At 36.2% G+C, this 27,412-nt stretch overlaps 2 protein-coding genes across 3 annotated transcripts in view; one reads left to right on the top strand and one right to left on the bottom strand.

The window, feature by feature from the left end:
• The window catches only part of prkd4 (protein kinase D4), a 50,144-nt gene extending 33,417 nt beyond the window's left edge, over positions 1–16,727 (top strand). The window contains exons 7-20 of the mRNA XM_059354883.1: positions 2,237–2,320; positions 3,627–3,756; positions 5,821–5,944; positions 7,047–7,124; positions 8,260–8,473; positions 8,811–8,836; positions 8,963–9,035; positions 9,935–10,041; positions 10,165–10,326; positions 10,608–10,706; positions 11,617–11,884; positions 12,180–12,295; positions 13,253–13,482; positions 16,514–16,727. Coding sequence (XP_059210866.1) covers positions 2,237–2,320; positions 3,627–3,756; positions 5,821–5,944; positions 7,047–7,124; positions 8,260–8,473; positions 8,811–8,836; positions 8,963–9,035; positions 9,935–10,041; positions 10,165–10,326; positions 10,608–10,706; positions 11,617–11,884; positions 12,180–12,295; positions 13,253–13,459 — 1,688 coding nt within the window. The 3' untranslated portion in view covers positions 13,460–13,482; positions 16,514–16,727. The remainder of the gene's footprint in view (positions 1–2,236; positions 2,321–3,626; positions 3,757–5,820; positions 5,945–7,046; positions 7,125–8,259; positions 8,474–8,810; positions 8,837–8,962; positions 9,036–9,934; positions 10,042–10,164; positions 10,327–10,607; positions 10,707–11,616; positions 11,885–12,179; positions 12,296–13,252; positions 13,483–16,513) is intronic.
• The window catches only part of actn3b (actinin alpha 3b), a 51,524-nt gene continuing 39,643 nt past the window's right edge, over positions 15,532–27,412 (bottom strand). For both annotated transcript variants that reach the window (XM_059354882.1, XM_059354880.1), the window contains exons 13-21: positions 26,629–26,737; positions 25,744–25,884; positions 23,339–23,521; positions 21,911–22,045; positions 19,974–20,153; positions 18,162–18,308; positions 17,868–17,933; positions 16,499–16,657; positions 15,532–15,690 (exon numbers count right to left, since the gene is read on the bottom strand). In XM_059354882.1, coding sequence (XP_059210865.1) covers positions 15,532–15,690; positions 16,499–16,657; positions 17,868–17,933; positions 18,162–18,308; positions 19,974–20,153; positions 21,911–22,045; positions 23,339–23,521; positions 25,744–25,884; positions 26,629–26,737 — 1,279 coding nt within the window. The remainder of the gene's footprint in view (positions 15,691–16,498; positions 16,658–17,867; positions 17,934–18,161; positions 18,309–19,973; positions 20,154–21,910; positions 22,046–23,338; positions 23,522–25,743; positions 25,885–26,628; positions 26,738–27,412) is intronic.

Genomic DNA, 27,412 nt, shown 5'->3' with positions numbered 1-27,412 from the left:
ATTGCTTTGATCTGATTGCCTTTGATCTTTGATGTGATTACAGTTACAGATACACACACACACATGCGCGTAAACGCGCACACTACTCACACATGCATACACATGCTTCAAACACACACGCACACATGCACGCACACACACACACACACACACACACACACACACAGACACACACACACACACACACACAGGTAACTTTATGTGATTTTAATTAGACACACACACAAATAGACTCACACACACACACACACACACACACACATTTTGAGGTTAAAGGGCGTAGTTTGAAATCTCTGAAGAATCTCATCATAGTGTACACACACCGGCAGTAGCCCCCGTGGCCCTTTCAGAATTTCCCCAGAGGAAATTTTCTAGTTCAATATTTACTACTTTAATCTCGTAATTATTATTTTTTTTCTAAATGTGGCCCTAATACTCCTAATTTAAAAAAAATTAAAATGTAAAATAAATAAATAAATAAAAAATTCAATGTCATGGAAAACCATTGTATTTTATATGTAGGTATTTTCAATGTGCATTAAAAAAAAAAAAAGATAAACACAGCTTTTTAATGAAAAACTAGTGAATTATCCTCACTGAACCTGATCTGTGAGACATATAGAACATCATTGCACTGAAAATGGTTAGTAATGGAGTTATTAATGAAATATAAACAATGTTTATCAGGATTTTTTAGTTTCTGGACTGGACCTTTAGGTAATGAAGTCAAGTCAAGTCAAAGTTTATTTATGGAGCACATTTAAAAACAACCTCAGTTGACGAAAGTGCTGTACAGTTATTAAAATACAATAAAAATAACACAAATATAATAATAAATAAAACCAATGAAAACAGTAAAATAATAATAATATAATATAATAAAAAATAATAAAATTAATAATATCTCTTCACATTTCCATATAACTTATGGAAATGTGAAGAGATTCAAGTTCAGTTTTAAAGTACATCTCTCAGATCACAACTGCCCCTGTACCTTTTTGCCCTAAGTTATGTATTTTTATTTTCCAGATGACTGTACTTTATCTTGTAACGAAAGAAAAATGGTAGACCTTTGTTTATTACAGGCCAAACACTGTATGGCATTATGTTGGAAGAACATAACCATACTGGTTAAATAACTTAACATCGAGTTTGGCTCTTGAGAAACTGACCTATATTGTTAGAAAGAGGGCTTCTGAATTTTATAACATTTGGAAAATATTTCTGGAACTGTTGAGGAGTGGAGCTAGGGAGGCAGTGGGAGAATAAGAAAATTAAAAATTTGATTTGTTGTTGGGAATGTACACTGTAACCTACACTAATAATATTATTTATTTATTTTATTTTATTTTATTTTTATTTATTTTTTAAATTGTATTTATTTATTTGTATTGTTTTTTTTTTTTTTTTTTTGCTATCTACATTTATTTAACCATTCATTTATTTTAGTCCTGTCTAGTATTATTAATGTTTTAAATATTATTTTCGTTACTGCCATATGTTCTTGATGTTTTAAGTGTTGGAAAACAATAAATATATGTTTACATTTTTAAAAATAAATAATACTTAAACAATAAAACAATAAAATAGTAATAAAACGCAATTTAAAAACAGAGTTAGAGTAAAAAAAAAGAAATAAAAGAATAAAAAGAAAAAAAAATAATACTTAAACAATAAAACAATAAAATAGTAATAAAATCTCAATTTAAAAACAGAGTTAGAGTAAAAAAAAAAGAAATAAAAGAATAAAAAGAAATAAAAAATAATACTTAAACAATAAAACAATAAAATAGTAATAAAACGCAATTTAAAAACAGAGTTAGAGTAAAAAAAAAAAAAAATAAAAGAATAAAAAGAAAAAAAAAAATACTTAACCAATAAAACAATAAAATAGTAATAAAATCTCAATTTAAAAACAGAGTTAGAGTAAAAAAAAAAAAGAATTAAAAGAATAATGTTTTTTTTAAAAAGCCAAGGATTCTTGCCTAGCTGGGACTGAACGGCTAGGAGAATAAATAGGTTTTTAATAATGTTTTAAATTAAAAATGCCTTTGGTTATTGCATAATATGCAATAACATAACATAACATAACATACCATAACACAACATAACAGGAGGGTTAAGAGCTCAGCCTGAAATAAAAAAAGAACTTTAATAGAAACTTTGAATGACTCTACAAAGTTCTGGCTCTGTTATTTTATATTTTTCACACACTTTCTATCTGTTTCATGGTCAGACTGCAGGTTTAACTGCCACCGGCGCTGCGAGCTGCTCGTCCCCAGAGACTGTCCAGGAGAGAAGAGAGGCATCAACGGGGAAGGTGAGAACTGGTCCTTGGAGGCCTGCTGTCCAGTTTTTATATTCCGAGCTCATAGCTCCTGTTAGATTATGGCTCTTTGAAAATGTTCCTCGGCTCTGATGTTCTCATCACACTGTGATGACTCAAAGATGATTCACCCTCCGTCTTAACCAGATCTGATGGATTCAGGACTCGATTTAGATTCACAGAGACGTCACTTTCATCCTGGCATCGATTAGATCAGAGAAACGATGATTCAGGGGTAGTTTGAACTTGGGAAAAATTATATGCACGTCACAAGCATTGCTCTAAAAAAAGTATGTCAAAGTATAAAACTATCAAATCACAAAAAGGATTAATTTGATTTTCTGTTAATCTACAGATTATTTTCTTGGTTTATTATTAAAGAATGAAAGTGATGCCTTTAATTATCTTGTTTTGTCTGTCGAAAAAAATACAAAGATGACTTCTTGATTTCTCAACTAATTTTTGCAGCTCTAATCAGCAGCAAAGGACCTTTTTAACTCAGTTTAAAAAAGTGAATTAATAATAGTAAAAAAATCAAAGAAATAAAAAGTTTATGGCGTTTATAGTGTTATAGCTTTTTCTTAACTGATGATATTTGTAATACTTATTTAAATTATTTTATCGTGTTTTATATCTTATGTTCTGGATTTTATCTTTTTTTTTACTGTAAAGAAAAATGTATTTCTCTGTGCATTTTTAAAATTAATGCAACTGCAATTTTACATTTTTCTGTTTTTATTTGTAGTTATTATTCAAATTATTTTATCTTGTTTTATATCTTATGTTCTGGATTTTATCATTTGTTTTTACTGTTAAGAAAAATGTAATTCTCTCTGGTTAAAAACATTTTTTAATGGGTGCATTTTTTTAGATAATTCAACTGTAATTTTTTATTTTTTATTGTGCTCGATTTGCTGCGTCTTTAAGTTTTTATATAGTTACAAAGTGAAGATATTCAAGTTTTGGATCACTGGTTGAACAAATCAAAAAAAAATTCAACCACACTTGCTATTTTTTCTCTCATTTTTTCTTATATTATTTACATTTAGTCATTTAGCAGACACTTTGAACTAAAGGGAAACAATCAAGTTATATTGCTATAAGAGCCATTAGTGCTATATTATAAACCTTTCAATGATGGAAGTGTGCTTATAGTCAATAGTTGCAGCCCTGTGTATTTCTTAACATTTAACACTACCACTTGACCATCTGTTCTATTTTACTCCCTAACATCATTTGATAAGCAGATGTCTAATGCACTCACATGGTGTTTTGTCCGTGCATGCTGTCACTTTCCCAGAATCCTCTGCAGCGTCTCTCAGCCTCCCAGTGGACCCGGAGGACGATGATTCAGAGATCACCAGCAGAGAGACGTCTGACGAGGAGATGTCAACTGACGGTGACTCAACCAGCAAACACGAGTCGATGAGGTCAGAGGCTCCTTAATTTATTCTGATGATGTCATCACATTCTTTTTTTATGATTAATCTTTTATTTGAGTTTTCAATAACCATTTTACACACACACACACACACACACACACACACACACACACAAACATATGAACACAGCAACAACATACAACCAGAGTATAGCAGCGGATAAAGAAAATATACATAAATAAGCAAAAGGAAGCATACTTCAACATATTTGCATGTTAGGTTGTATGAATACCAAAATAACAATCTTTACAATAAAAGATAGAAACAACAAGAAAAACAAAACAAAACAATCATACAAATTTAGAATGAAAAGGCGCCAAAAGAGTACGTAGTAGCAGGCGGCAATCTCCGTATCTGAGCTTGGAGGCAAACCAGGAAGTGCCTTAAGCTGCATTCTACCAAAAATTCCAGCAGGGGGCGCTTAGTGTGGCTGCAACATTCTGTCCATTCATTTCAGTGTAAAATGAGAAAACTTCTCACTTGAGTTATTGCCTCAGAATTTTTTTTTAGGACAACACTATGGTCTCAATCACTAGTAAAACATCTGCTTCAAGACAATCTGATGTTAATAGTTCAAATAATGGCCCCATTTAGAGTGTGGCTACCTTTCATTGACAAGTCACTAACAATCAGACAAGAAGCAGAACAATGCGTATCCACGGCAAAATGTCAATAAAGTTATATATAACGTTATGTAGATAAAAAAGGAAGTTTACCGATTTGGTCTCATAACTTTGACCCTTTCACTGTATTTTCACTTAATGACAGTTTATTAGAAAGTAATAATGTCTTGTTCAGCGTTTGGTTGGACTAACAGACACTCCAAGGAGTCGCTGCTCATTTTTCTGAGGTAAGTAACATACATTTTGTTTTTGTTTTTTTGCTAGCCAAAACTAACATCCCAGTTAATGCTCCAGTTAATGCTAACATGAATTAGCAGCAGCTTCTCTCAGTCAGGTTGAGGTGTAGAGAGGCTGTAGTCAGTGATCAGATCCCTCTCCTCCTCCACAGTCCAAATATGGTCTGCTCCCCGTATCGGAAACAAGATGGGGATGAGTGTAACGCTGAACTCGATGCTTCCAACAGTACTAATAGTCAGCCACTTCTATATACACCACACCTATGACACTCGAATCAACTCCCGTCCATATAGGCATGAAAGCGCCTCCACTTCTGATGATAATGCTCCAACCTATTTACCAGCCTAAAAGATACATTTTCCAGTGCAGCCAGTTTTCCCAGTTTGATGTACCACAGAGATCAGAGATGGTACCGGTGCAGTGGGGGCTTTCCAATTCATAACAACTGTCGTGGCAGTTTTGACAACTGCACTAAGTTAATGGGTGAGCTGACCAAACAAGGCGCACACAATACTCAGTTCTCCAGGTTTTATTAACACATCCGTACTGCAACACACCGCTCAGTCCCGGATGGTTATTTAACTAAGCAACAAAGTCCCGTACAGCGCTCTAACCTTCCTGCTATACAGCACATCAGGACAGACCTCACTTATTTACACGTTCCCCTCTCACATGGTGTTATCAGAGTTAAGTTCACAGTTCGAGTTCCCACAAGGCCTTGCGTCTTGAATATCAAGTAGGTCGCCGCCAGGAAACACAAAATTTCCTTCACACAACCAGCTTTGGTCCAAGCATAATTGCAGTTTGAACCCATTAGATTAGGATGGAGTTAAATCCTTCAACACCTTGGAATGAAAGGGATGTCCCGACCACTAATTGTTTTTATGTAGTCATGGATATTGGACCAACACTCCTATACCTTTGGATGTCATGGCATTCTGATGATGTCATACGTTTAATCAAATCAAAATTACTTTATTCATCCCCAAGGGGAAATTCAGTAAACTCCTTCACACAAACTAAAACTCATCTTTGCTGTAATCATCTGCAGAACAAACTGGTTGTGTTCAGTAGTTTTAGGCTTTACTGCCACCTAGAGGCGTTCAGAAGGTAAAACAGGACACACCTGCTAAAGAAAGTGACTTTTATTCAGTTTTCAATCCCTGTCTCCTGTCTTCTGTGTCTCCATCAGTCCGTGTTTCAGCAGCTACATCCCTCTGATGAGGCTCGTCCAGTCGGTGCATCACTCCAAGAGGAGAGCGGGAGGAGTCCTGAGGGAGGGGTGGCTGCTGCACCACACCGACACTGACACGCTGGTGAGCACAGCTGCAACTTTTACTCCACCATCCACTTATGCCCTTATCAAATTTACTACCCTTTTGCACACAAAAACTGATATTTAATTACAATACATCAATATTTTCTTCTGCTTTTTTTTCCATAAATCTCTCAAACAACTTCAGTTGTTCAAAACGATCAAATATTTAATCATTTTCAGAGTTTTAAGCCTTTATATGCCAGTTTACATATTTGAATGATTTCATAGTTTCTTTCACAAAAGCAAAAAATATATATATTATTTTCCACATAATCAATAGTGTTATTTTGTGTCTTTTATTCGTCATTTTGTGTCTTTTTGTAGCCATTTTAAGTTTTTCTTGGTCGTTTTGTGTCTTTTTTTTTTGTCAATTTTGGTTATTTTGTGTCTCTGTAGTTAATGTGTGTGTTTTTTTTTGTCTTTTACTCCTCTTTATGGTCTTTTTTTGGTCTTTGTAAGTCTCTATATTGTAGGGAACTGGGGTTTTGATTGTGATTAGAGTCTTGGATTGTGTCAAAGATTAGCAACAAAATGTATTTGTTTGCCAGATTCTCCCTCTGGTGACCTTCATGGCCGAAATGCCTCATAGACTTTCATTCAAACCACATCTTTTTTTTTTATAAATCTCACTGTCATTATGTTATAACACCATGCATTCTGTATTGTCAGCATTTCATTTTGAAGAAAATTAGTGATATTTGACATTTTCATTGTATTCCACCAAATTCAACCATTTTCCCATTGTAGCACATCCAAAAATGCCAGAGGAGGGCATAAGGGTTAATGTATTTTTAAAAAATGCAAAAATAGGCTTTGAAATAGGAGGATTTCATGCTTTTCTCAGTTTTATGTAATATGTATCTGTAAATCTTTGTGTTTTGTCTGACAAAACATTTAAAGACAGAATTTGAGAATTTTTTTACTGTTTTCTGACATTTCACAGACCAAACTATTCATCGATTATCCTCGAAAAAAATAATCAGACGATCATTAATGCTCTAAACCAACTAAGTGGACTAAAGTGACAGGACAACAGTTGTTGGGATGACTTTACATACATTCTGTAGATGATAAATAATGTCTGTGGTTTGTTTCCTCAGAGGAAACGTCATTACTGGATCCTGGACTGGAAGAGCATCACTCTGTACCAGAACGAGAGCAGCACCAAGTTCTACAAGGTTCAACTCATCACCAGCAAATAATCATACACTGACTGACCTTTAATTACACCAGGAGATAGTCAGATATGAATGCCTTTTAAGTCATAAATAACTAATTAAAAAAAAAGATTTAATCGCAGAGAAGCACTTTTTTTTTTTTTTTTTTACAGTGAAAGGGAATGATAAAATCCAGAACATAAGATATAAAACCATTTAAATAATTACTACAAATTCCAACAATTAAGAAAAAGCCACAATAAATGTTTATTAATTTCTCATAACCTTTGGTATGAATATTAGAGCTGCTAACATTTGGCGACAAATCACTTAATCGATTTACAGAAAAATAATCAACAATTATGTTAATAATCAATTATGACCTTTAATAACACCAGTGGATAGTCAGTTATTGAATGCCATTTAAGTCATGAATAACTAATATAGTCATGACTAAACAGCTAACATAATTATTATTATATACAATAAATTAGGCAATTAATATATAAATAAGTCAACATGGTTTAATAATATTTAAAATGACTTCTAATATTTTTTTTTTCTTTATTAATCCACATCTATTTTGGACTTTTTATATATAGATATTAAATTGCCTAATTAATTTATTTCAGTATTTATTTATTTATTTCATTCTTGAAATTCCCCCATTGTGGGACTAATAAAGGAAATCTTAATCTTTATCTTAATTCAATTTATTTCAGTTTATTTATTAAATATTGACTTTAATGTAATTATATAATTTTATAGTCAGAATTTTCCATATTCAACTGTATTGTCTGACTTGGTTCAAGAAGTGAATAATTAGTGATTTTAATTAGTTATAACTTCATCAGCTAATACTGAGGCCTTTTCTAAAAAGTTATTTTAATGCACAGCGTGATAATGTATCGATACAACACTGCAGTTAAATGCAGTTGATCAACAATTGAAGTCTAAAAAAAGTAGAATTTTTAATTTATTGAAAATTTGTGACTTAAGACAGAGCTTTTATTTAATTTATATTCAGATTTTCTACAGTATCATCACATATTTATTAGCAACAATGAGTTAACAGAGACAACAGGTGAACATGAAGGGACTAAGAATATTAAACATAATAATAAAACCCTCTTCGTCTGTCTCGTCTCTCCTGCAGGAGATCACGCTGTCCGAGGTGCTGCAGGTCCGAGGCCCCGCCCACTTCTCCGTGCCGTCGTTGCCAGGCAACAGCGCACACTCCTTAGAGGTGGTGACGGCCTCGCTGGTGTACTGCGTGGTGGCCGGAGAGGACGGGCCGGCCTGGGAGAGCGCCATCCGCCAGGCTCTGATGCCCGTGGAGAGCAGCGGAGGACACGGCGACGAGAACCATGGTTTATTATTATTATTATTATTATTATTTTATGATTATTATGGGATGGAAATTAGACAATACAGCTTTTTAGAGCTCATTTAAACAAGTGTGATGAGCTTTTATTTATTTTTTTACATTAATAACTAAAATAAATAAAAGTTAAATGAATTTGGATTTTTCTCGTAATAAGTGAAAAGTGTCAGGATTACATAACAAAAATGATCATTAATGTGCTTTCTCATGAGTCGGACAACCTCCAAACAAGCATGAAGATAAAAGCAGATATAATTGATTTTAAAGGTTTTGTTTGACAGTAAATGTTTACTAAAATGATCTTGTTATTGTTTTGATTACAGATGAAGATTCACACAGAGACAGCGTGGTAAGGATCCATTTATGAACTTCTTCTCCATAACTAGATGTGTTGTTTAGTGTTAATGTTTGTGTGTGTGTGTGTGTGTGTGTGTGTGTGTGTGTGTGTGTGTGTGTGTGTGTGTGTGTGTTTCAGGACATCAGCTCGGTGTATCAGATCTCCACAGACGAGGTTTTGGGCTCAGGACAGTTTGGAGTCGTTTACAAAGGTGAGCATTGTTTAACCCTCTGAGCAGTTTCAGGGCGTTTTTTGCTCTTTTTACATTTTACTCACTGTGGCCTTGTATTTCACAGCAATATATAAAATATATATATAAAATCTATATATAAAAGTCCTGCAGCTCTATGGAATCAGCACAATCATGCCTAGAAGTGGGAACAACTAAAAAATGTCTTTGTTGCAGAATAACACAGTTACAATGACATAAATCTTAAAAAAAAGAAAAAAACGCAAGTTGAATTTCTCTGATAGATTATTATTTTTTAATTCTAATAATATAGAATTTACATATAAAACACTTTTCCAAGTGTGCACAAGTGTCATGAATATTTTTGAAAAACAGATTGTGTCTCCACATACTATACATATTGAACTATTAACATGTTTAAAGCCTCTCCTGTCCTCTCCTCTCAGCTCTGTGTAAACAGATTTTCAGTGAATATTGGTCACGTGACCGTTCGTCTCAGCAAAATCAATCATGACTTCACAGTGTTGCTGAGGAGCAGAATTTAATGTTTTTAACAGGATCTAGTTATTACAAACGCTTTATTTTTGGTGACGTTTGAAATGAGACATGTAGGATAAAGTGTTCATATTTCATAGAAATATCACAATTTTAAGCTTTGTTTTGGTTACTTTTTCTAACCCAAACTAACCTAACCTATGATCCATTCAAGGACTGTCGGAAAGCTCAGATAATAATGCCTGTTTTTACAGTTTCTTTCTACGACAAACTGTGTGTTTTTGGCAATTGTTATAAAACCATACCTTTCATTAGGTTAGTGCTAATTATCTTTTTACGGTATTTCCCCAATAAATAAAATGCATATGAACTGGTTGAAAATAAAGAGGAAAAGTTCTATAATTTGTGTATTTGTCGTTCCTCAGGTACCCACAGGAAGTCGGGTCGGTCAGTCGCCATTAAAGTCATCGACAAGACGCGTTTTCCAACCAAACAGGAGAGACAGCTGAGGAACGAAGTGGCCATCCTGCAGGTACTGACCCGCCGTTCTCCTCTGTTCATTACAGCATCAGATCTGTCTCACTAATGCTGTGTGTGTGTGTGTGTGTGTGTGTGTGTGTGTGTGTGTGTGTGTGTGTGTGTGTGTGTGACCCAGAATCTGTCCCACCTCGGGGTGGTTCTGCTGGAGGGGATGTTTGAGACGGTGGAGCATGTGTTTGTGGTGATGGAGAAGCTCCATGGAGACATGCTGGAGATGATCCTCTCCAGTGAGAGAGGCCGACTCCCTGAACGCAACACCCGCTTCCTGGTGACTCAGGTCAGGACACTTTCCATCAGTAAACAATACCACTCTTTTTGTCTTTTTTAGGAAAAAAGGGGGGTTTGGACATATTTTACTATTACCGTGATCAACATGCTACTATTCTCCTGTGTTTCACAGCATTTTTGGACAAACTTCACTTCAACAGATTTTTGTCTTTTTAGTATATGCCATAGTATGCCGTTTTATGTGTTTCGCTTTAAACATAGTTTAAATATGATGTACATTATATCATGACTCATAGTTAAGCTTGCTTCTGTCTTCTGTGTGTGTTCCAGATCCTCGAGGCTCTGCGGTATCTGCACTTCAAACACATCGCTCACTGTGACCTGAAGCCTGAGAACGTGCTGCTGGCCTCTGCAGACCCGTTCCCTCAGGTGGGGACTGCACTGATTGTTTCATACATGTGTTTTAACCACTCGGGACATTTTCAGCCATATTTGTCATTTTTCACTTTTGTTTTGGCAATCATTTTGGCTGTGATACTGAAAATGGCATGACTTTTGGAAGTTTTTTTTTCTTGATATATTTTGAAATTCATATTTAAATTTTTCTAATGGGTCTATAATACACTGTGTACAAATGTACTACCCTTTCAGACCCTTTGGGCTGAAAATGTCCACCTCCAAAAAAATGCTATAAAAACTTTGCAGATTGATATTTTTTTCTACTTTTCTGCATAAACATCTTAAACAACTTCTGATCTGCTCAAAACTACCAAACATTCAAAGATTTTAAGGGTTAAAATGCCCAAAATGTTTAAACATGTGGTAGTTTTGAGCAGGGCAGAAGTTGTTGTAAAAGTTTTTCAGAAAAAAAGTTTAAAAAAAATTATCACATTTTGGACATTTTCAGCCTTAATGGCCTTAAACAGTAGTAAAAAAACAAACATTAAAAATGCATCGAAATCAATTTTTGTTCTTAATCTTTGACATATCCAAGGCTGTGATAAAAGCCAATGCCCCAGCCAAAAATGATTTATTATATCGAAAATAATTACAATTTTGTGTTTTTTTTTCATAAAAAACATCAGTGACATTGTGCAATCAAACTGGCATATAAAAGATTATAACCCTCAAAATACTTGATTCTTAGGTAACTGTGAGCAGGACGGATGTTGTTGAAGAGGTTTATGCAGAAAAAAGTAGAAAAAAATATTAATCTGTAAAGTTTTTATAGTGTTGTTTTGTAAGTGGACATTTTCAACCCGAAGGGTCTGAAGGGTAGTAAATTAAAGTGGGTCCAGAGGGTTAATGTACCCGTATTAAACCCTAAACTCTGCTGCAGGTGAAGCTGTGCGACTTCGGCTTCGCCCGCATCATCGGCGAGAAGTCTTTCCGCCGCTCGGTGGTGGGCACGCCGGCCTACCTGGCGCCAGAGGTGATCAGCAGCTGCGGCTACAACCGTTCTCTGGACATGTGGTCGGTGGGCGTCATCATGTACGTGAGCCTCAGCGGGACGTTCCCCTTCAACGAGGACGAGGACATCAGGCAGCAGATCACCAACGCTGCGTTCATGTACCCAAGACAGCCGTGGGCCTCCATCTCTCTGGAGGGTTAGGGCTTTTTAATGAAAACTTGATTGATTGATTGATTGATTGATTGATTGATTGATTGATTGATTGATTGATTGATTGATTGATTGATTGATTGATTGATTGATTGAGAATTTATTTGAACACAAAATAAAAGATGAACATTTAAAAACAAACGAACAACAATAAATACAAGACAACAACACAAAAATGTGTCCCAGACAGGTGATGCATCCTCCTGTTGTCCACTGGGTGACTCCAGTGGACAACTTTTAACCCGATCTGAGTGAATCCTGTGTGTGTTTTCATCTCTCAGCTGTGAGTCTCATCAACAACCTGCTGCAGGTGTCGGTCAGACGCAGGTACAGTGTGGGCAAAGCTCTGGGACACCCCTGGCTGCAGGTGAGAGCTTTTACTGTACACAAGTTTGTAGTCTGATATGAGCAGGACTATAAAATATAAAAGATCCATTCAGGGTTTAAAAAAAGAATCATAACTGGAATTATACTATATTCTTATTCTGTCTTCTATATCTATGTGTCTGTATCTTGAGCTGCTTTGACAACTAAATTTCCCCACTGCAGGATAAATAAAGTCATATCTTATCTTATTTTAATATTGAGTTCATTAAAAGCCTTTCCATGTTTTATGACATTTTGAACAACATTCTATATACAGTCATGGGGGAAAAAAAACAAAGAAATAAATGGACAAAATAAAAAAAGTCAAACTATAGTATGTCGAAATTTTTCGTGAAAAAGTTATAAAAAATTTAAATGCCCCTTATTATAGCCACAGCAGCAACAGACTAATAGGGTTTTTTTTTATGAATTTGGTTAGTTCAAATATTATGTATGTATTTAACTCGTAGTTAAACTTGTTTCTGTCTTCTGTGTGTATTTCAGATCCTTGAGGCTCATTAATAGCCTTTCCATGTTTTTATTTTGAAAAACATTCTATATGATGACATTTTTATGGCCTTTTCAATGGATTTTTTTTATATTTATCATGACATTTTTCTACATATTAGTGTTTTTTTACATGCTATAATATGGGTTTTTCTGCCATTATTGGACAGGTACTATACTATAGTATGGCGTTTTTTCTAAATCAGGATCAGGAACCTTGTTTGTTTTTATATAATGTCAAGCAAGCTAGAAATTGCCCTGTCTGTTTGTTTGTTTGGTTAAAAGCCACCATACAATTATAAAAAGAAAAAAGAAGAGAAAATATACTGGATACTGCTTGGATAGAAAACATGTAATGGTTTGAAAATGCTGCATAAAATATTATTTTCTGTGATTGTGTTGCATGTTAATATTGGCTCATTACAATGTGTAGCATGACGGCCAAACATGTTGTATCACAAAGAAGAAAATCTTTGTTCAGATCAAATTGAGAGTAAAGTTCTCCCTCCTCTTCCTCCTGCAGGACTTCCAGCTGTGGTGCGACCTGCGGGAGTTTGAGCAGCGGATGGGCTGCAGGTATCTGACGCACCGCGGCGACGAGGAGCGCTGGATGCGCTTCGCTCACGAGAGGAACCTGGACTTCCCCTCACACCTCTGCTGGGAGCCCGGCAACAACCCCGACATGTGACCTCGGGCCGGCGGAGGTTAAAGGTCAGACAGTTTTAAAATCTTCACAGCTGAGACGAGGCGTCAAGTGTTTACTGCTACACCTGGTCAACAAATGATACTAATGTATGGAAGCCAATGTGAAATTTTTAATTTTCATGCATTTTCTCTATATTTTGACTTCTTAGTAGGGATGGGAATAATTAATCGATCGGTTGTTAAGAATTTGGTCGAACATGTGGAATTTTTAATCGATCTGTGAATTTTTTTAATTTTAGTTTTATCTCTGATTCTCTCTGTGTATCAGTATCACTGAACTGAAACACGGCCGAGCGTTCAGTTCTGCGGCCGTACGTCAATAAGCCAATGAGCTGAGAATTAAGTTGGATAAAGCTACAGTTTGCAAACTGAAAGTTGCAATAACAATTATAAAACACACAGAAATACAAGAGTATTATTGAAGTTACTGTATCAAACCTTGAAAACTAACGTCATGCCTCTACGGGGGCTGAAACATAAAACATTGAACTCCTTGACGTTATCTTGAGTTTAATCTCACTTGATTTAGTTTTACGATCATCAGGATCAAATCTCTTTTCATCCTTTCAAAATAAAAGTGTCCGCTATCAAAACAGGCTTCTGCATAGTCCTTTATATATAGCTTTTATTATTTCCATGTATGCATGCAGCAATGAATTAATCGTTAATGTTATAGATAATGGAGTTGGCAGATTTCTCCCAAACTCCCATCCCGACTTCTTAGCAGGTTTTTTTTCAGCAGTAGACACAAGTAACAAGTCGAGCATTTAGGTATAAAAGAGAGAAAAAACAACACAACTGCTGTTTAGTAATATAATTTTCCTTTTTTATTCCAAGTTGAGGTTTTTAAAATTTAAACTGTGTGAGAGTGAGTTTTGGGGATGGTGATGAAGGACAGAATGAGCTGAGGAGAATGGAGCACAGATGAAATTTAAATATCATGCATATATCCTGCGGAGGAGGAGTCTACTCGCACTGATTATCACGGCCGACCTGCCGACGGGACCAAAACCCTATCTGCCTCGTCACGACATACTGTAGGCCTGCTATGGTCCCACGTACAGTATTTATTCTTCTTATTTTGTCCGCAACTTTCCTGATTCCCTGTTGTCTCTCACTGCGCAGCACCTCCCTCCTCCTCCTCCAAAAGAAAAAAAGAAAAATCACATTTGTACGTTCGGATCAGGAGAGAGGTGTGTGGGATCGGACTTTCTGTCGTCGTTCTTTAAGTCCCCTCTCAGCCACGGCCCTCTCTTCCTCTATATTTACCCACAGTGCTCTGCTCTCCCTCTGGATCTTAATATTCAGTGCTCCCATTCAGCCTCCGTTTGTTCCTGAGCTTAAGGCTTTAAGATCGTGCTAACATTCAGGTTTCACAGTGCCGTGGTATTTGAGTGTTTTCAGTGTTTAGACTGGCTTCGTAATAATAATAGCACCTGACCTGCTTCTCTCCTCTGCTGACTGAAATGTTAACAGGCTCCTTGTGTTTCTGTGTGATTTTAAGGAGGAGTCAAGAGACTCAAAGACAGCGTTTCTAAACTTCAACATAGCATGCATCTGCACAAATACACAACCAACCAAGCCAACTGACCAACCAGCTTTTTCATCATGTTTTCTTCTTTAATTACCCTTCTACAAAAAAATATGTCATCTGAGAGAGTGGGGAGAGCAGGAGGCTTGGCTCAGAATAACTCAACTCCCCCTCATTACCTCCTTCTGTTTCCTACAGGCAGGTACGGTATATGTATGCTGCTTACATAAGTTCAGTGCAATACCCGGCACATTGCTGGTTTTTTTAAAAGGCACTCTGACAGAAACGAGGGTGTCCAAACACAACTAAGATCTGAGCAAAGCCTTCTACTCTCACCCTCTCTGGGCAGTGTTTCTTGGGGGCAGGGAGGAGGGAGGGAGGGGTGGGGGGAGAAGAGGAAGAAAGTTAGAGGAAAAAAAAGAGAAGGACAGCGGAAGGGGTTTAAATCGCTCTTCTCCACAGAGGAGAAATAGTTAAGGAGCTGGGAAGAAGGGACGGGAGGAGGCAAGAGAAGCGGGCCTCGTTTATAAGTCGCTCTCTCCGTAGAGGGCGCTGGAGAAGGAGATGTAGTCCAGGGCGCCGGCGGAGCCGTCTGCTCCGATGTACCTGGTCATGCGGCTGATGCAGTACTCGGCCTGCTCGGGCGGCAGCTCCCTGCGCAGCTCATCCACTGTGATGTAGTTCTGGAGGAGAGAGAAAGAGAGAGAGGGAGTCAGTAAAATATCCCACTCTCAATGGACAGCTGCATCTCAATACATTAGAATATGATGGAAAAGTCCATTTCCAGCAGTTTAAGTCAAATAGCCCCAACCATGTATGGAGCACGTATAAAAACTTAGCAATTAATCGATTAATTGATCGTTAATGTTATAGAAAAAGCAGTTTCCTTTCAAACGCCAATCCCTATTTTCACTAAATCTATTTTTCTCAAATGTGCAAGATCTGTACAAAAATACTCTTAGGGGAAAAAAGACAAACATACAAAACAAAAAAACCCTTTATCCAATATAATAAGTGGCAGCCATGTAAGTTTATGTTTATATATATATATACTTTGCTATAAACTCTTTGAGTGATTTGAAGATATCACTTTCTACGTTTCAATTCCAATGTTTAATATTCTCAAGATTTAAAAATTAATTGTTGTGGAAAAGAATGTACCTATTATGCTCTAATATCATTATAAATCTAAAACAACGTCAATACAACAATACTATCGTTTATTGTGATAGTTTCTGGGAAAATGTATCGTTCTAAAAAAATTGTGTTATCGTGACTGGCCTAAACATAATTGCCCGCAAACATGGCCAAGAAGTCATGTGGCAGCAGAAAGCTGTCTGATAAACTGGCTGGGTTACAGTTTTTCCCAGATCTTAGTGATAACTGATAGGAATAATGACCAAAAAACTACAAAGTTAGATCACTGTGTTGTGTGTGTGGTGCTGAGTTCAGGTGAAAGCTGACGACCAGACGTTGTGTTTGTGTGCTCACCTTATCTGAAGCCAGGATCTTGAAGGAAGCCATGACCTGTTCTGCGGTGTCGGTCTCAGCGGTCTCGCGGGTCATGAAGTCGATGAAGGCCTGGAAGGTCACCACGCCCGTGTTGTTGGGGTCCACCAGGGTCATGATGCGAGCAAACTCCACCTCACCCTGTCAGAGAGGAAACGGGTCGGATCAGTTCAGACATACAGTCGTGGAAATAATTATTAGACCACCCTTTTTCTTCAATTTCCTCTTAAATGTAATGCCTTGTACAACTAAAAGTACATTTGTTTGGACAAATATAATGATAACAACTAAATTAACTCATAAGAGTTTAATTTAAGAGCTGATATCTAGACATTTTCCACGTTTTTTTTATAGTAACCAAATGATTATCAAGAAAACCATGGAAAATGTCTAGATATCAGCTCTTAAATTAAACTCTTACGAGCTAATTTTGTTGTTATCATTATATTTGTCCAAACAAATGTACCTTTAGTTGTACATGGCATTAAAATGAACAAGAAACTGAAGAAAACAAGGGTGGTCTAATAATTTTGACTGTATGCTAACATTATTTAATCACTCATTAGTGAAGTCAGGTGAAGCTTTGATCTCTTGCTGCTTTCATATCCACTGAGGCCTGGTCCACATGTACACAGGTATATTTATTAACACTTCACTTGGATCTACAGGTACAAATTTTTATATTTGTAACATTTCACATAATTGAGCTCGTGTTCAACACACAATCAACTTCCACATCAAGATAAATGTAGCTGAACTTAGAGACTAATCTCACTTCACTTGTGTCGTACGGTTGAAAATCTACAATTTCCAGCTGGTTCTGGAAGTGATAATCAACTTAATATTCTCATACATGTGGTTGAAATGCTGGGGTAAAAGTGAAGGTGTAGTAATGCACTACAGGCCAATGAAGTGTTTACCAATATATGTACACTGTAAAAAAAAAAAAAAACTGTTTAATTTACAGTAAAATACCGGAAGCTGTGGCTGCCAGAACTTTCCCGTAAGAATTACAGTGAGTTGGTTTTCTACTGTAAATTTAAATGTAAATATTATCAAAAACTGTAATTTTGACTGAATAATCTTTAAATTTTTTCGCCCTACATGCAATTCGACAGTGTTTTACTGTAATTTCTACAAACATTTTTTACAGTGTATAGCATAGGCTTAGTTAGCAGTTCACATTCAACTTAAACATTCTGAGAATAGTTTGTATGTGGACAAAAAGCTGAAACACAAAGTTGAAAGCTACATTTAAAAAAAAAAATACCTGTGTACATGTGGTCTGGGCCTGAGATTTGACTCAATATTAACAGTTTATTTGTCCAGAAAATGTACGTGTTGCACTAACCAGATCGTAGCCCATGGAGATGAGGCAGGCACGGAAGTCGTCTGGGTCCATCATGCCGTTTCTCTTCTGCAAAGGAAAACATTTGTGTTTTTAATGATAGGAACAAATATTAAAGATGTGAAGTGATAAAATCCCTGGTGCAGCTCCTGCAAGCATGTTTCAACTTCTTAATCGTGTTTGAATATTGAAACCAAAGACACATGCATGTCTTATATCTGTCAGACTGATGTTGATAATAAAAACTAAGCTCTATCCTGCAGCGTGTGGTGGTTCTTGTGCGTTCCTCCTCCTCACCCTGTCGAAGTGGTTGAAGGAGGCTCTGAACTCGTTGAGCTGCTCCTGGCTGATGCCCTTGGCGTCGCGGGTCAGGATCTGGTTCTCCACCTCGTTGATGGTTCTGGCGATGGTGGTGAGCAGCTGCTCCCAGCCCACACGCACGTGCTGCAGCGGAGGAGGAGGAAGAGAAAAGACACGTTATATAAGCAGAGAGGGGGGTGGTGGTCGCTAGGCCTGTCACATACATACATACATACATACATACATACATACATGTCACAATCGCTTTTGTCCAAAGCGACTTACAATAAGTGATCACGATCACGATAATCAATATATCGACTTATTGTTTAATAAACAAAAATGGACACCATAGTTTTTCCGGACTCAATAACTTTTCGTCGTTTACATGCTTGTTTGTTTACATAAGTAATCCTGTCAGTCAACCTGTGGGGAGGCGGGGCTCACACACACACACACACACACACACACACACACACACACACACACACACACACAAACACACACAGACAGATGTCCACACCGGACAGCGTTGAAGCAGGTGAAGCAGAGAAAAAGAAAGAATTAGCGTACTTGAAGCTAAATTTTCTGACGGCCGTAGTTGTACAATTACAGAAAGTTGAGTGTCATAAATGAAATTAGTTTCAAAGCCGGATGAACGGATGAACGGATAGCGGAGAGCACGCTAACCTCAACGAGCCCATATGTCAAATTTGTATGAAGATAATGGCAACAAAAAGTGGCAACACAACAAAACTTAAAGTCAGTTTAAAACACAACCATCTATCCAATTTCTTCAGCTGGGAACAGAAAACACGGCGGGAGCTGCGGGACATGGAGGCCCTCCACTAACTGACAACTTGCAATCAGGGATATCTTTAATATAAACGTGACAGCATGGTACTCGCTTTATAGCAAAAGAGATGCAGCCATTCAACATTGTTGAGAAACCAGCATTTAGAGCAGGGGTCTCAAACTCAAATTACCTGGGGGCCGCTGGAGGCAATATCAAAATGACGAAAAAAAGACACAAAATTACAAAAAAAAGACACAAAATGACAGAAAAAAAATAAATTACTTAAAAAAAGACACAAAATTACTAAAAACAGACACAAAATTACTAAAAACAGACACAAAATTACTTAAAAAAGACACAAAATGCCCAAAAAAAGACAATATGACCCCAAAATGCACAGAATTGATAAAAAAAAAAAGACACAAAATTATTAGAAAAAGACACAAAATTGCCACAAGAAAGACACAAAATTACAAAAAAAGACACAAAATTACATTACATCACATTTCCACTTCTTGTGGTAACAACAACATGGCAGATAATAAACCGGTAGCAGCTGCCTTTTGTTAACGTCGTCATAGAAACAAGTGAAAAAATGCTCCAGCTTGCACAATAAAGCGACCTTCCATACACATCACGGTAAAGTGCCATTCATATAAAACTCACATTAAACTTTCATATCAAGGTGGGGGCCACAAAATATCACGAGGGCCGCAATTGGTCCGCGGGCCGCGAGTTTGAGACCCCTGATTTAGAGAAATGCTGCAAAAGCTTACATTTCCCAAACAGCCATTCCAGCATTTCAATGCCAATGTTCAATATTCTTGAGAATTGAAAGTTAATTGCTCTTAAAAAAGGATGTACTTGAATTATTATGCTCTAATATCATTATATCAGCGGCAACACAATCGTTTATCGTCATAGTTTCTGAGAAATATATCGTCCTAACAGATTTGTTATCGCTACAGGCCTAGTGGTCGCTGGTGGTGGTGCAGCGTGAGAACCAGCCCTACCTCCATGGTGTAGTTGGTGTGCTTGTTGTCGAAGATGAGGGACTCCTGGCTGAGCTGGTGGTCGGCCTCCAGCTTGTCGATGTTGGATTTGTAGTTGATGATGTTCTGCTCGTACTGCTTCAGGCTGTTCATCTGTTCCTCCAGGGAGCCGGCGATGTCCACAGACACGTGGCTGATCTCCTGCAGGAGCAGCACAACACTCAAAGTTAAATCACGGCATCAAAATAACTCAATGACTGGTCTGACAGCGGTGAGGAAGACGGGACGGTGTAGCAGCGCGTCAGTTCCAGTCAGCCACGGAGGTGAATGTCTGACTGTATCTGGTGTTTCACTGCTGAGGTCCTTCTGGCACACACTGACCCCTCGTACCGCCACAGACACGCAGGACAAGGTCAACTGGTGTGCAGAAACAACGGTTTTCCATTATTGTTATTGTTATTTATATAACATGGAAATGTTATTTAAATCTAAGCATTTATTATCTGAAAATACAGTCTTGGAAAAAAATTATCAGACCATTGTTTTCTTCAATTTCTTGTTCATTTTGATGCCTGGTACAACGGAAGGTACATTTGTTTGGACAAATATAATGATAACAACAAAAATAGCTGATAAGAGTTTAATTTAAGAGCTGATATCTAGACTTTTTCCATGGTTTTCTTGATAATGATTTTGGTTATTATCAAGAAAACCATGGAAAATGGAATGAAGAAGAAAACAAGGGTGGTCTAATAATTTTTCTGTGACTGTATGTACATGAATATAAACTGTTTTCTACTTTAAACTAATAATGACTTTTTAACGCCCTTATAATGTCAAATTTGACATTAAAAATGTCTTTTGTATATGTTTTTCTATATGACTTCTAATGCAATGCAACATATGTACATGATTATAAAGTGTTTTCTACTTTAAACTAATGTATGTTAAGTATTTGAAATATTTCTAACTTAGATGATCATAATAAGGCTTCAGATAATTCAGTCAAACCATAATTTGACCTAATATTTTTGCAGATATATCCAGACACATATGGTGTTTACACTTGCAGATTTACATGAAGACAACAAGACTTTTAGCCTTCTTGTAATGTATCACGTTGTTCTAATAATGTGTCTGTTTACAATATAATTTGCACAGAAACATGGGGTGTTTTGTTTTTTAAAGAGGAAAAAAATACAATAATATTCATGTAGACATGTAATAATAACCAAACATATATACTACTAGACTAATATACTAAAAATATTTAAACAAAAGAAGGGGGGAAAGCAATTTGGGGAAATAAACACTGTTTTATTGCCTTTTCTTACTTATATTATTGCTATCACCCTTAATTTATTTTCCCCTGGTTAACATTATTTTATACGCATAAACAGTATATTATAAAACTTTCAGTAACACTTTATTTGAAGAGATATGCATAATAATTAACATGACGTACATGTGACTTTTTAACCCCATTAAAAATGTCAAATTTGATATAAAAATTTCTTTTGTATATATTTTTCTATATTGTTTCTAGTGCAATGTTAAAAAAGCAGCAGCCAAACTGTGTTATAACAATATTTATGTAATTTGGAAGACACTTGATCATTGCATAGGGAAGAAGCGTTGAGGCAGGGTAGTAGAAGTGTCAAAAAAACAACTTTATGTTTGGTTTATCTTATTAATTAAATGACCAGAAAACATGTTTTATTTTGTTATGTAGCATTACTGTGATATAAAATTACTTGCACAGGCCTAAATTACACTTAATTTACGACAGCAATAACAGTTAATAACAGTGTAATGTCACTGGTATATCAAATGTTTTTAAAGTCCCAAATAATAAAGTTTAAATAAATACATTTTACTGTCTACAGAGATTCACTCGACACACTGCAGTTACCTTTTCTACCTGACTTTCTGTCTGTCGTGTTTCAGTGACACTTTACCTCCATCTTGGTTTGAATCCAGGGTCCGATGATGTTGGCCTGGGCGGCGAACTGGCGCCTCAGTCTCTCGTTGGCCTGCTGTCTGGCCACCTCCTCCTGGAGCATTTGGTCTCTGAGGGGAACGAGGTGCTTCACCTGCAGGAGGGCACATTAAAACACACACAGTCACAAGAGCTTCTTCTGAAACATTTAGACTGAATGACGGCTCTATTCACGGCGTTTTTGCTCTTTTTACATTTTACTCACTGTGGCCTTATATTTGACTGCAGTTTATAAAATACATATAAGTCCTGCAGCTCTGTGGAATCAGCTCAATCATGGCTAGAAGTGGGAACAACTCAAACATGTCTTTTGTGCAGAAAAACACAGTTTTAATTACATAAATCATTAAAAAAAGAAAAAACGCAAGTTGAATTTCTCTGACAAATTATTATTTTTTAAATTGGAATAAAATGGAATTTATATATGCAATATTTTTTCAAGTGTCCACATGTGTTGAGAATATAGGAGAAAAAATGGGCCTTCACATGCTATACATATCGAACTATTTGCATTTTTCCAGCCTCTCCTGCCCTCTCCTCTCAGCTATGTGTAAACAGATTTTCAGTGAATATTTGTCACGTGACCGTTCGTCTCAGCAGAATCAATCATGGCTTCACAGTGTCTCTGAGGAGCAGAATTTAATGTTTTTAACAGGATCTAGTTATTATAAACGCTTACTTTTTGGCAATGTTTTAAATGAGACATACAGAATAAATTGATTTTGACAGAAATATCACAATTTTAAGCTTTGTTTTGGTTTCTTTTTCGAACAGAAATATTTGGAACCTATGATCCGTTCAATGACTGTCGGAAAGTCCAAATTTCTACAATAATGACTGTTTTTACAGTTTCTTTCTATGATAAACGCTGTATTTTCGACAATCTTCTAAATAAATCATACATTTATACATATGTTGCAGGTTCATGCTAAAAACATGCAAATGCTGTGTAGCCACGGTACCAAAAGATGAGCCGTTTTATTTCATTTTGTGCTACTTGCCTTCCTCCTGCATCTTCACATGAACCAGATATTTTAGTCTCAATCTACAGCTGAATATCAGCACCAGACTCTCAGCTTGTTTAGTGATTAACTGAGCAGTTATTTCATGATTCCCACAGGAACAGAATCTATTTCTGCGACGCTGTGTGTGCTGCAGTTATTTTGATTTGCAGCCTGCAGTATTCAGTGTCGCTCAACCTAAATGTGCTGAACTATTCCTGACCCGTCGCTATGCATGCACTGTACTTATATTTAGCCGGATGACCAAATGCAGCACAGAGTTTGAGTTAGGTCGACATTTCCTGTTTACATAACTTACACTAAGCAGAAATAAAAGCATGGAAATGATTTATTTCCCACACTGATTCCTGTGTGATGTGACTCACAGTGTCCCACTTAGTGCTGATGTCCTGGGGGCTGAGGTTGGTGTACGGGTTGATTCCAGACAGCTTGATGCCGTAGGTCTGGGCGATCTTCAGGATCTCGTTGTGGATGCCCATGGTGGCCATGCGCTCCTTGTCGGCCTCGGGCAGAGTGGCCTTGAACTGGTCGTGAGCGGTGATCAGACTCTGAGGGAAGAAAAAAACAAATGTTACACACTGATTGTACACCTTTGATTAGGCCTGTCATGATAATTACATTAGAATATGATGGAAAAGTCCATTTCCAGTAGTTCAAGTCAAATAGCCCCAACCAAGTATTGAGTCATATAGATGGACATACTTTTCAGAGGCCAACATTTCCATATTAAACATACTTTTTAAAATTGGTCTTTTGTAATATTCACATTTTTTTTTGAGACACTGAATTTTAGGTGTTTATTAAATGTAAGCCATAACCATTATAATTAGAAGAAATTAAATAAATGAGGACATGAAATGTTTCATTCTGTGTGTAATGGATCTATATAATGTGTTATTTCCACCTTTTCAATTCAATAACTGACATAAATAAACTTTATATGATCATTTATTGAGATGCACCTGTGTATCGACTTATCGTTCAATATATAAGAATGGACACGACAGTTTTTTTCTGGACTCAGTATAATGTCGTTTACATGTGTGACTTTTTGTGCTTCTTTGTGTTTAAAGTAATGCTGCAAATGTTTGACAGGCAGAACGGATTGCTGAAAAAATTGCTTTATTTCCCAAGCAGCCATTCCAGCTGTTTATATGTTATTTTAATTATAAAATAATATAATACATAATGTTTATCTCAGTGCAATTTTTGTGAACAGAGCCTGAAAGTTTATTTTATTTGTTTTGTTTGTATTTTATTTATCTAGGTTTTATTTATCTAGGATATTACTATATTTCTTTTCCACATTTCAATTCCAATGATTAATATTCTCGAGATTTAAAAATGAATTGCTGTAGAAAAGAATGTACTTATTATGCTCTAATGTCGTCATAAAACTAAAACGACATCGATACAACGATACTATCGTTTATCATGATAGCTTCTGGGAAAATATATCGTCCTAAAAAATGTGTTGTCTCTGACAGGCCTACCTTGGATTTATTTAAAGTGGCTTAAAACTCACCCAAAACATTTTTATGTGTATTTTTTTTTTTTTTTTTTTACTATTTCTGTCCTTTAAATTGGCAGAATAGTTGAAACAGGTGCATTTGCATGCAGCTGAATGACCTCCAGGGTCAGAAGTTAGCTCATGACTGCAGTGTTGTTTTGCAGCAAATTCTCAAATGTCACATGCCGGAGCTTCCAACCCTCCAGCAAATAACAGACTTATAAACACACTCCAGCCACTTCATCAGGTACTGTTGCATTAACACAGTAAACTTTCATAATATTATGATTCTGTATCACAAATATGCATGAGTACTAACCATCACTATTATACAAATTACTAATGATCACATAAAAAGAGTGTAAAAGCATAAAAAACTGAAGGTGATACACTCTGGAAAAGCCCATTTTGGGGGATTTTCCAGTTTTCCAATAAAACCAGCCCTATGAGGTTACCAAATATAAATGATGACACCCCTGTCTCCCTCCCACACGAGGGAGAAAATGCTAATTTTAGAAACTATGAAGGAGATTCACTAGATAGTAGGAGGAGATTAGAGTTATAGAATTTGATACCAATATACACAGTCGTCCATAAAGTTGGAATAAAATATTTTCTACCTCTTTCCATGAAATGATTGTGACAATGTGATTTATTCTTGACAGATAAAGTGTATATCTTCTCAAAACTTTATTCATAAATCTCTTCCAAACACACCACAGTGAAAATGAAACCAGAGGATTGTGTCTGAAAACAAAATTATTCAGACTTTATGGGCGACCGTGTATAAACAGATGAAAAATGTCATATTTTTGGTTGATTTTCCGGAGAGTCAACTCAGGTCTTATTCTTGTGTGAGAATAAACTCTTTTTGCCTTCAACTCTGACTGGTTTCAGAGGAGTTCTTGGTTTGTTTTGTATCATTATATGAATAGTTCAATGTACACATGTACACTTCAATGTTTAGTGACAATAAATATTTTTGAATTGTACTTTGTTTCATTTAACAGTCAGTTGCAGATGTTGACACAAATATGAGGCTACTTCAACATATAAAGGCTACATAATGTTTGACATTATGATGTTTCGGTCCTTTGCTTGAGGAAATTTTCTCTTAAAATGTTAGTTGAATATCCCTGTCTTAGAGCAACATAATCTATCGTAGCAGGCATCAGTGAGATAAAACAAGTTTAACTATGAAAGAGGAAACGCCTGTGATGACAAACACACATTAAAATCGTTGTGTCAGCTGTGTGTTACCTGGATCTCCTCGATGCTGTGGACGATGAACATGTCCTGCAGGTCCTCCATGGCTCCGTCCATCCAGTTGTTGAAGGGCGCCGCCCTCTTGGCGAACTCCAGGTACAGCTGGTCGATCGTCTCCCACAGCTTCTCCACACGCTGCACACACACACACACACACACACACACACACACACACACACACAGAGTTACTACTAGGGATGGGAATAATTAATCAATGATCGATTAATGGTAGTTAAGAATTTGGTCGATCATGTGGAATTTTTAATCGATCTGTGTATTTTTTAATTTGATCTCTGACTGTGTATCAGTATCACTGAACTGAAACACAGCCGAGCGTTCAGTTCTGCGGCCATACGTCAATAAGCCAATGAGCTGAGAATTAAGTTGGATAAAGCTACAGTTTATAAAATATAAATATATAAATACAAGAGTATTAATTTGAGCAGAACTAGCTTATTGTATCAACCCTTGCTGGCATGAATTATTGAGTTTAATTTGATCCAAAACTTATTTAAACACAAAACACATTTAAATATTCAACATTACTGTGAAAACTAACCTCATGCCTCTTCAGGGGCTAAAACATAAAACATTGAACTCCTTGATGTTATCTGTACAGTTTAATCTCACCTGAGTTAGTTTTACAATCAACAGGAAGTTTATTTTCGTTCTTTCAAAATAAAAGTGTCAGTACTGTATATATATCTTTTATTTTGGGCATGTATGCACGCAGTGATAAATCGCAGTGATTAATTGATTGTTAACATTATAGATAATCAAGTTGGCAGGATTCTTCCAAACGCCAATCCCTAGTTACTACTTTAACCTTCACTACCATCCTGCCTTCATGTTGTTGTGTGGTCAGTGTTTGGGCCGTACCTCCAGTGAGTCCCTCCTCTTCTGGGTCAGGGTGCCCAGGTTGTCCCACTGGTCACAGATGCCCTGGCAGCGGGCGTTGACTGTGGCAGCATCGTGGTAGTCCAGCTCACTGAGGAGACGACAAGCAGCAGCATTAATCAACTAAAACCCTTTAAATTTAAAGTCTCATAGAGTGACAATTGTGGAATCTAATTTATATATAGCCTAATATACAGTGATAAATAAAATCATTACACCACCTGTCATAAAAACATAAATATTTTAGAAATCTTTCAAAAGCTTGTTAAAACTTAAAATGTTATTGTTATTTATTTGGCAAATAACAAAATGAATTCACCTTTTTAAAGCCAGATTTGAGCCTGAAGCAGAACATTGAACCACTAAAATAATTTTTCTGTTCAGGAATGCAACTAAATAACTATAATTTGACATCTTAACCAATAAATAATAATGTGCTTTACTATTTTTACAGGCTTTTTTGTAAAACAGTAAATTTGAGAATTCATGGATAACAAAAATAATTATATTTTAGCATTGAGAATAGCATTTGGGTTAAAGAGCTTCTACATACTGCAAAATTATTCTGGTAATAACTAATGCTGTTAATTTAGGACAGCTGTGGCACAAACTGGTGGTCTTATACATTTGTTAAGCACTATGTATTTAGAATAGTTCAGTTTATTTCCAAAATGTATTGAAATATATGTACCACTCTGATTTAATGCATCACCATGAATGTGAAGGTAACTTTACTTACAACCCTACTGTAATTATAAAAAGTGAT

Source organism: Centropristis striata, chromosome 17 (assembly GCF_030273125.1).
Source record: "Centropristis striata isolate RG_2023a ecotype Rhode Island chromosome 17, C.striata_1.0, whole genome shotgun sequence".
In the NCBI taxonomy this organism is placed as follows: Eukaryota; Metazoa; Chordata; class Actinopteri; order Perciformes; family Serranidae; genus Centropristis; species Centropristis striata.
This window is presented reverse-complemented; position numbering and strand designations above follow the sequence as displayed.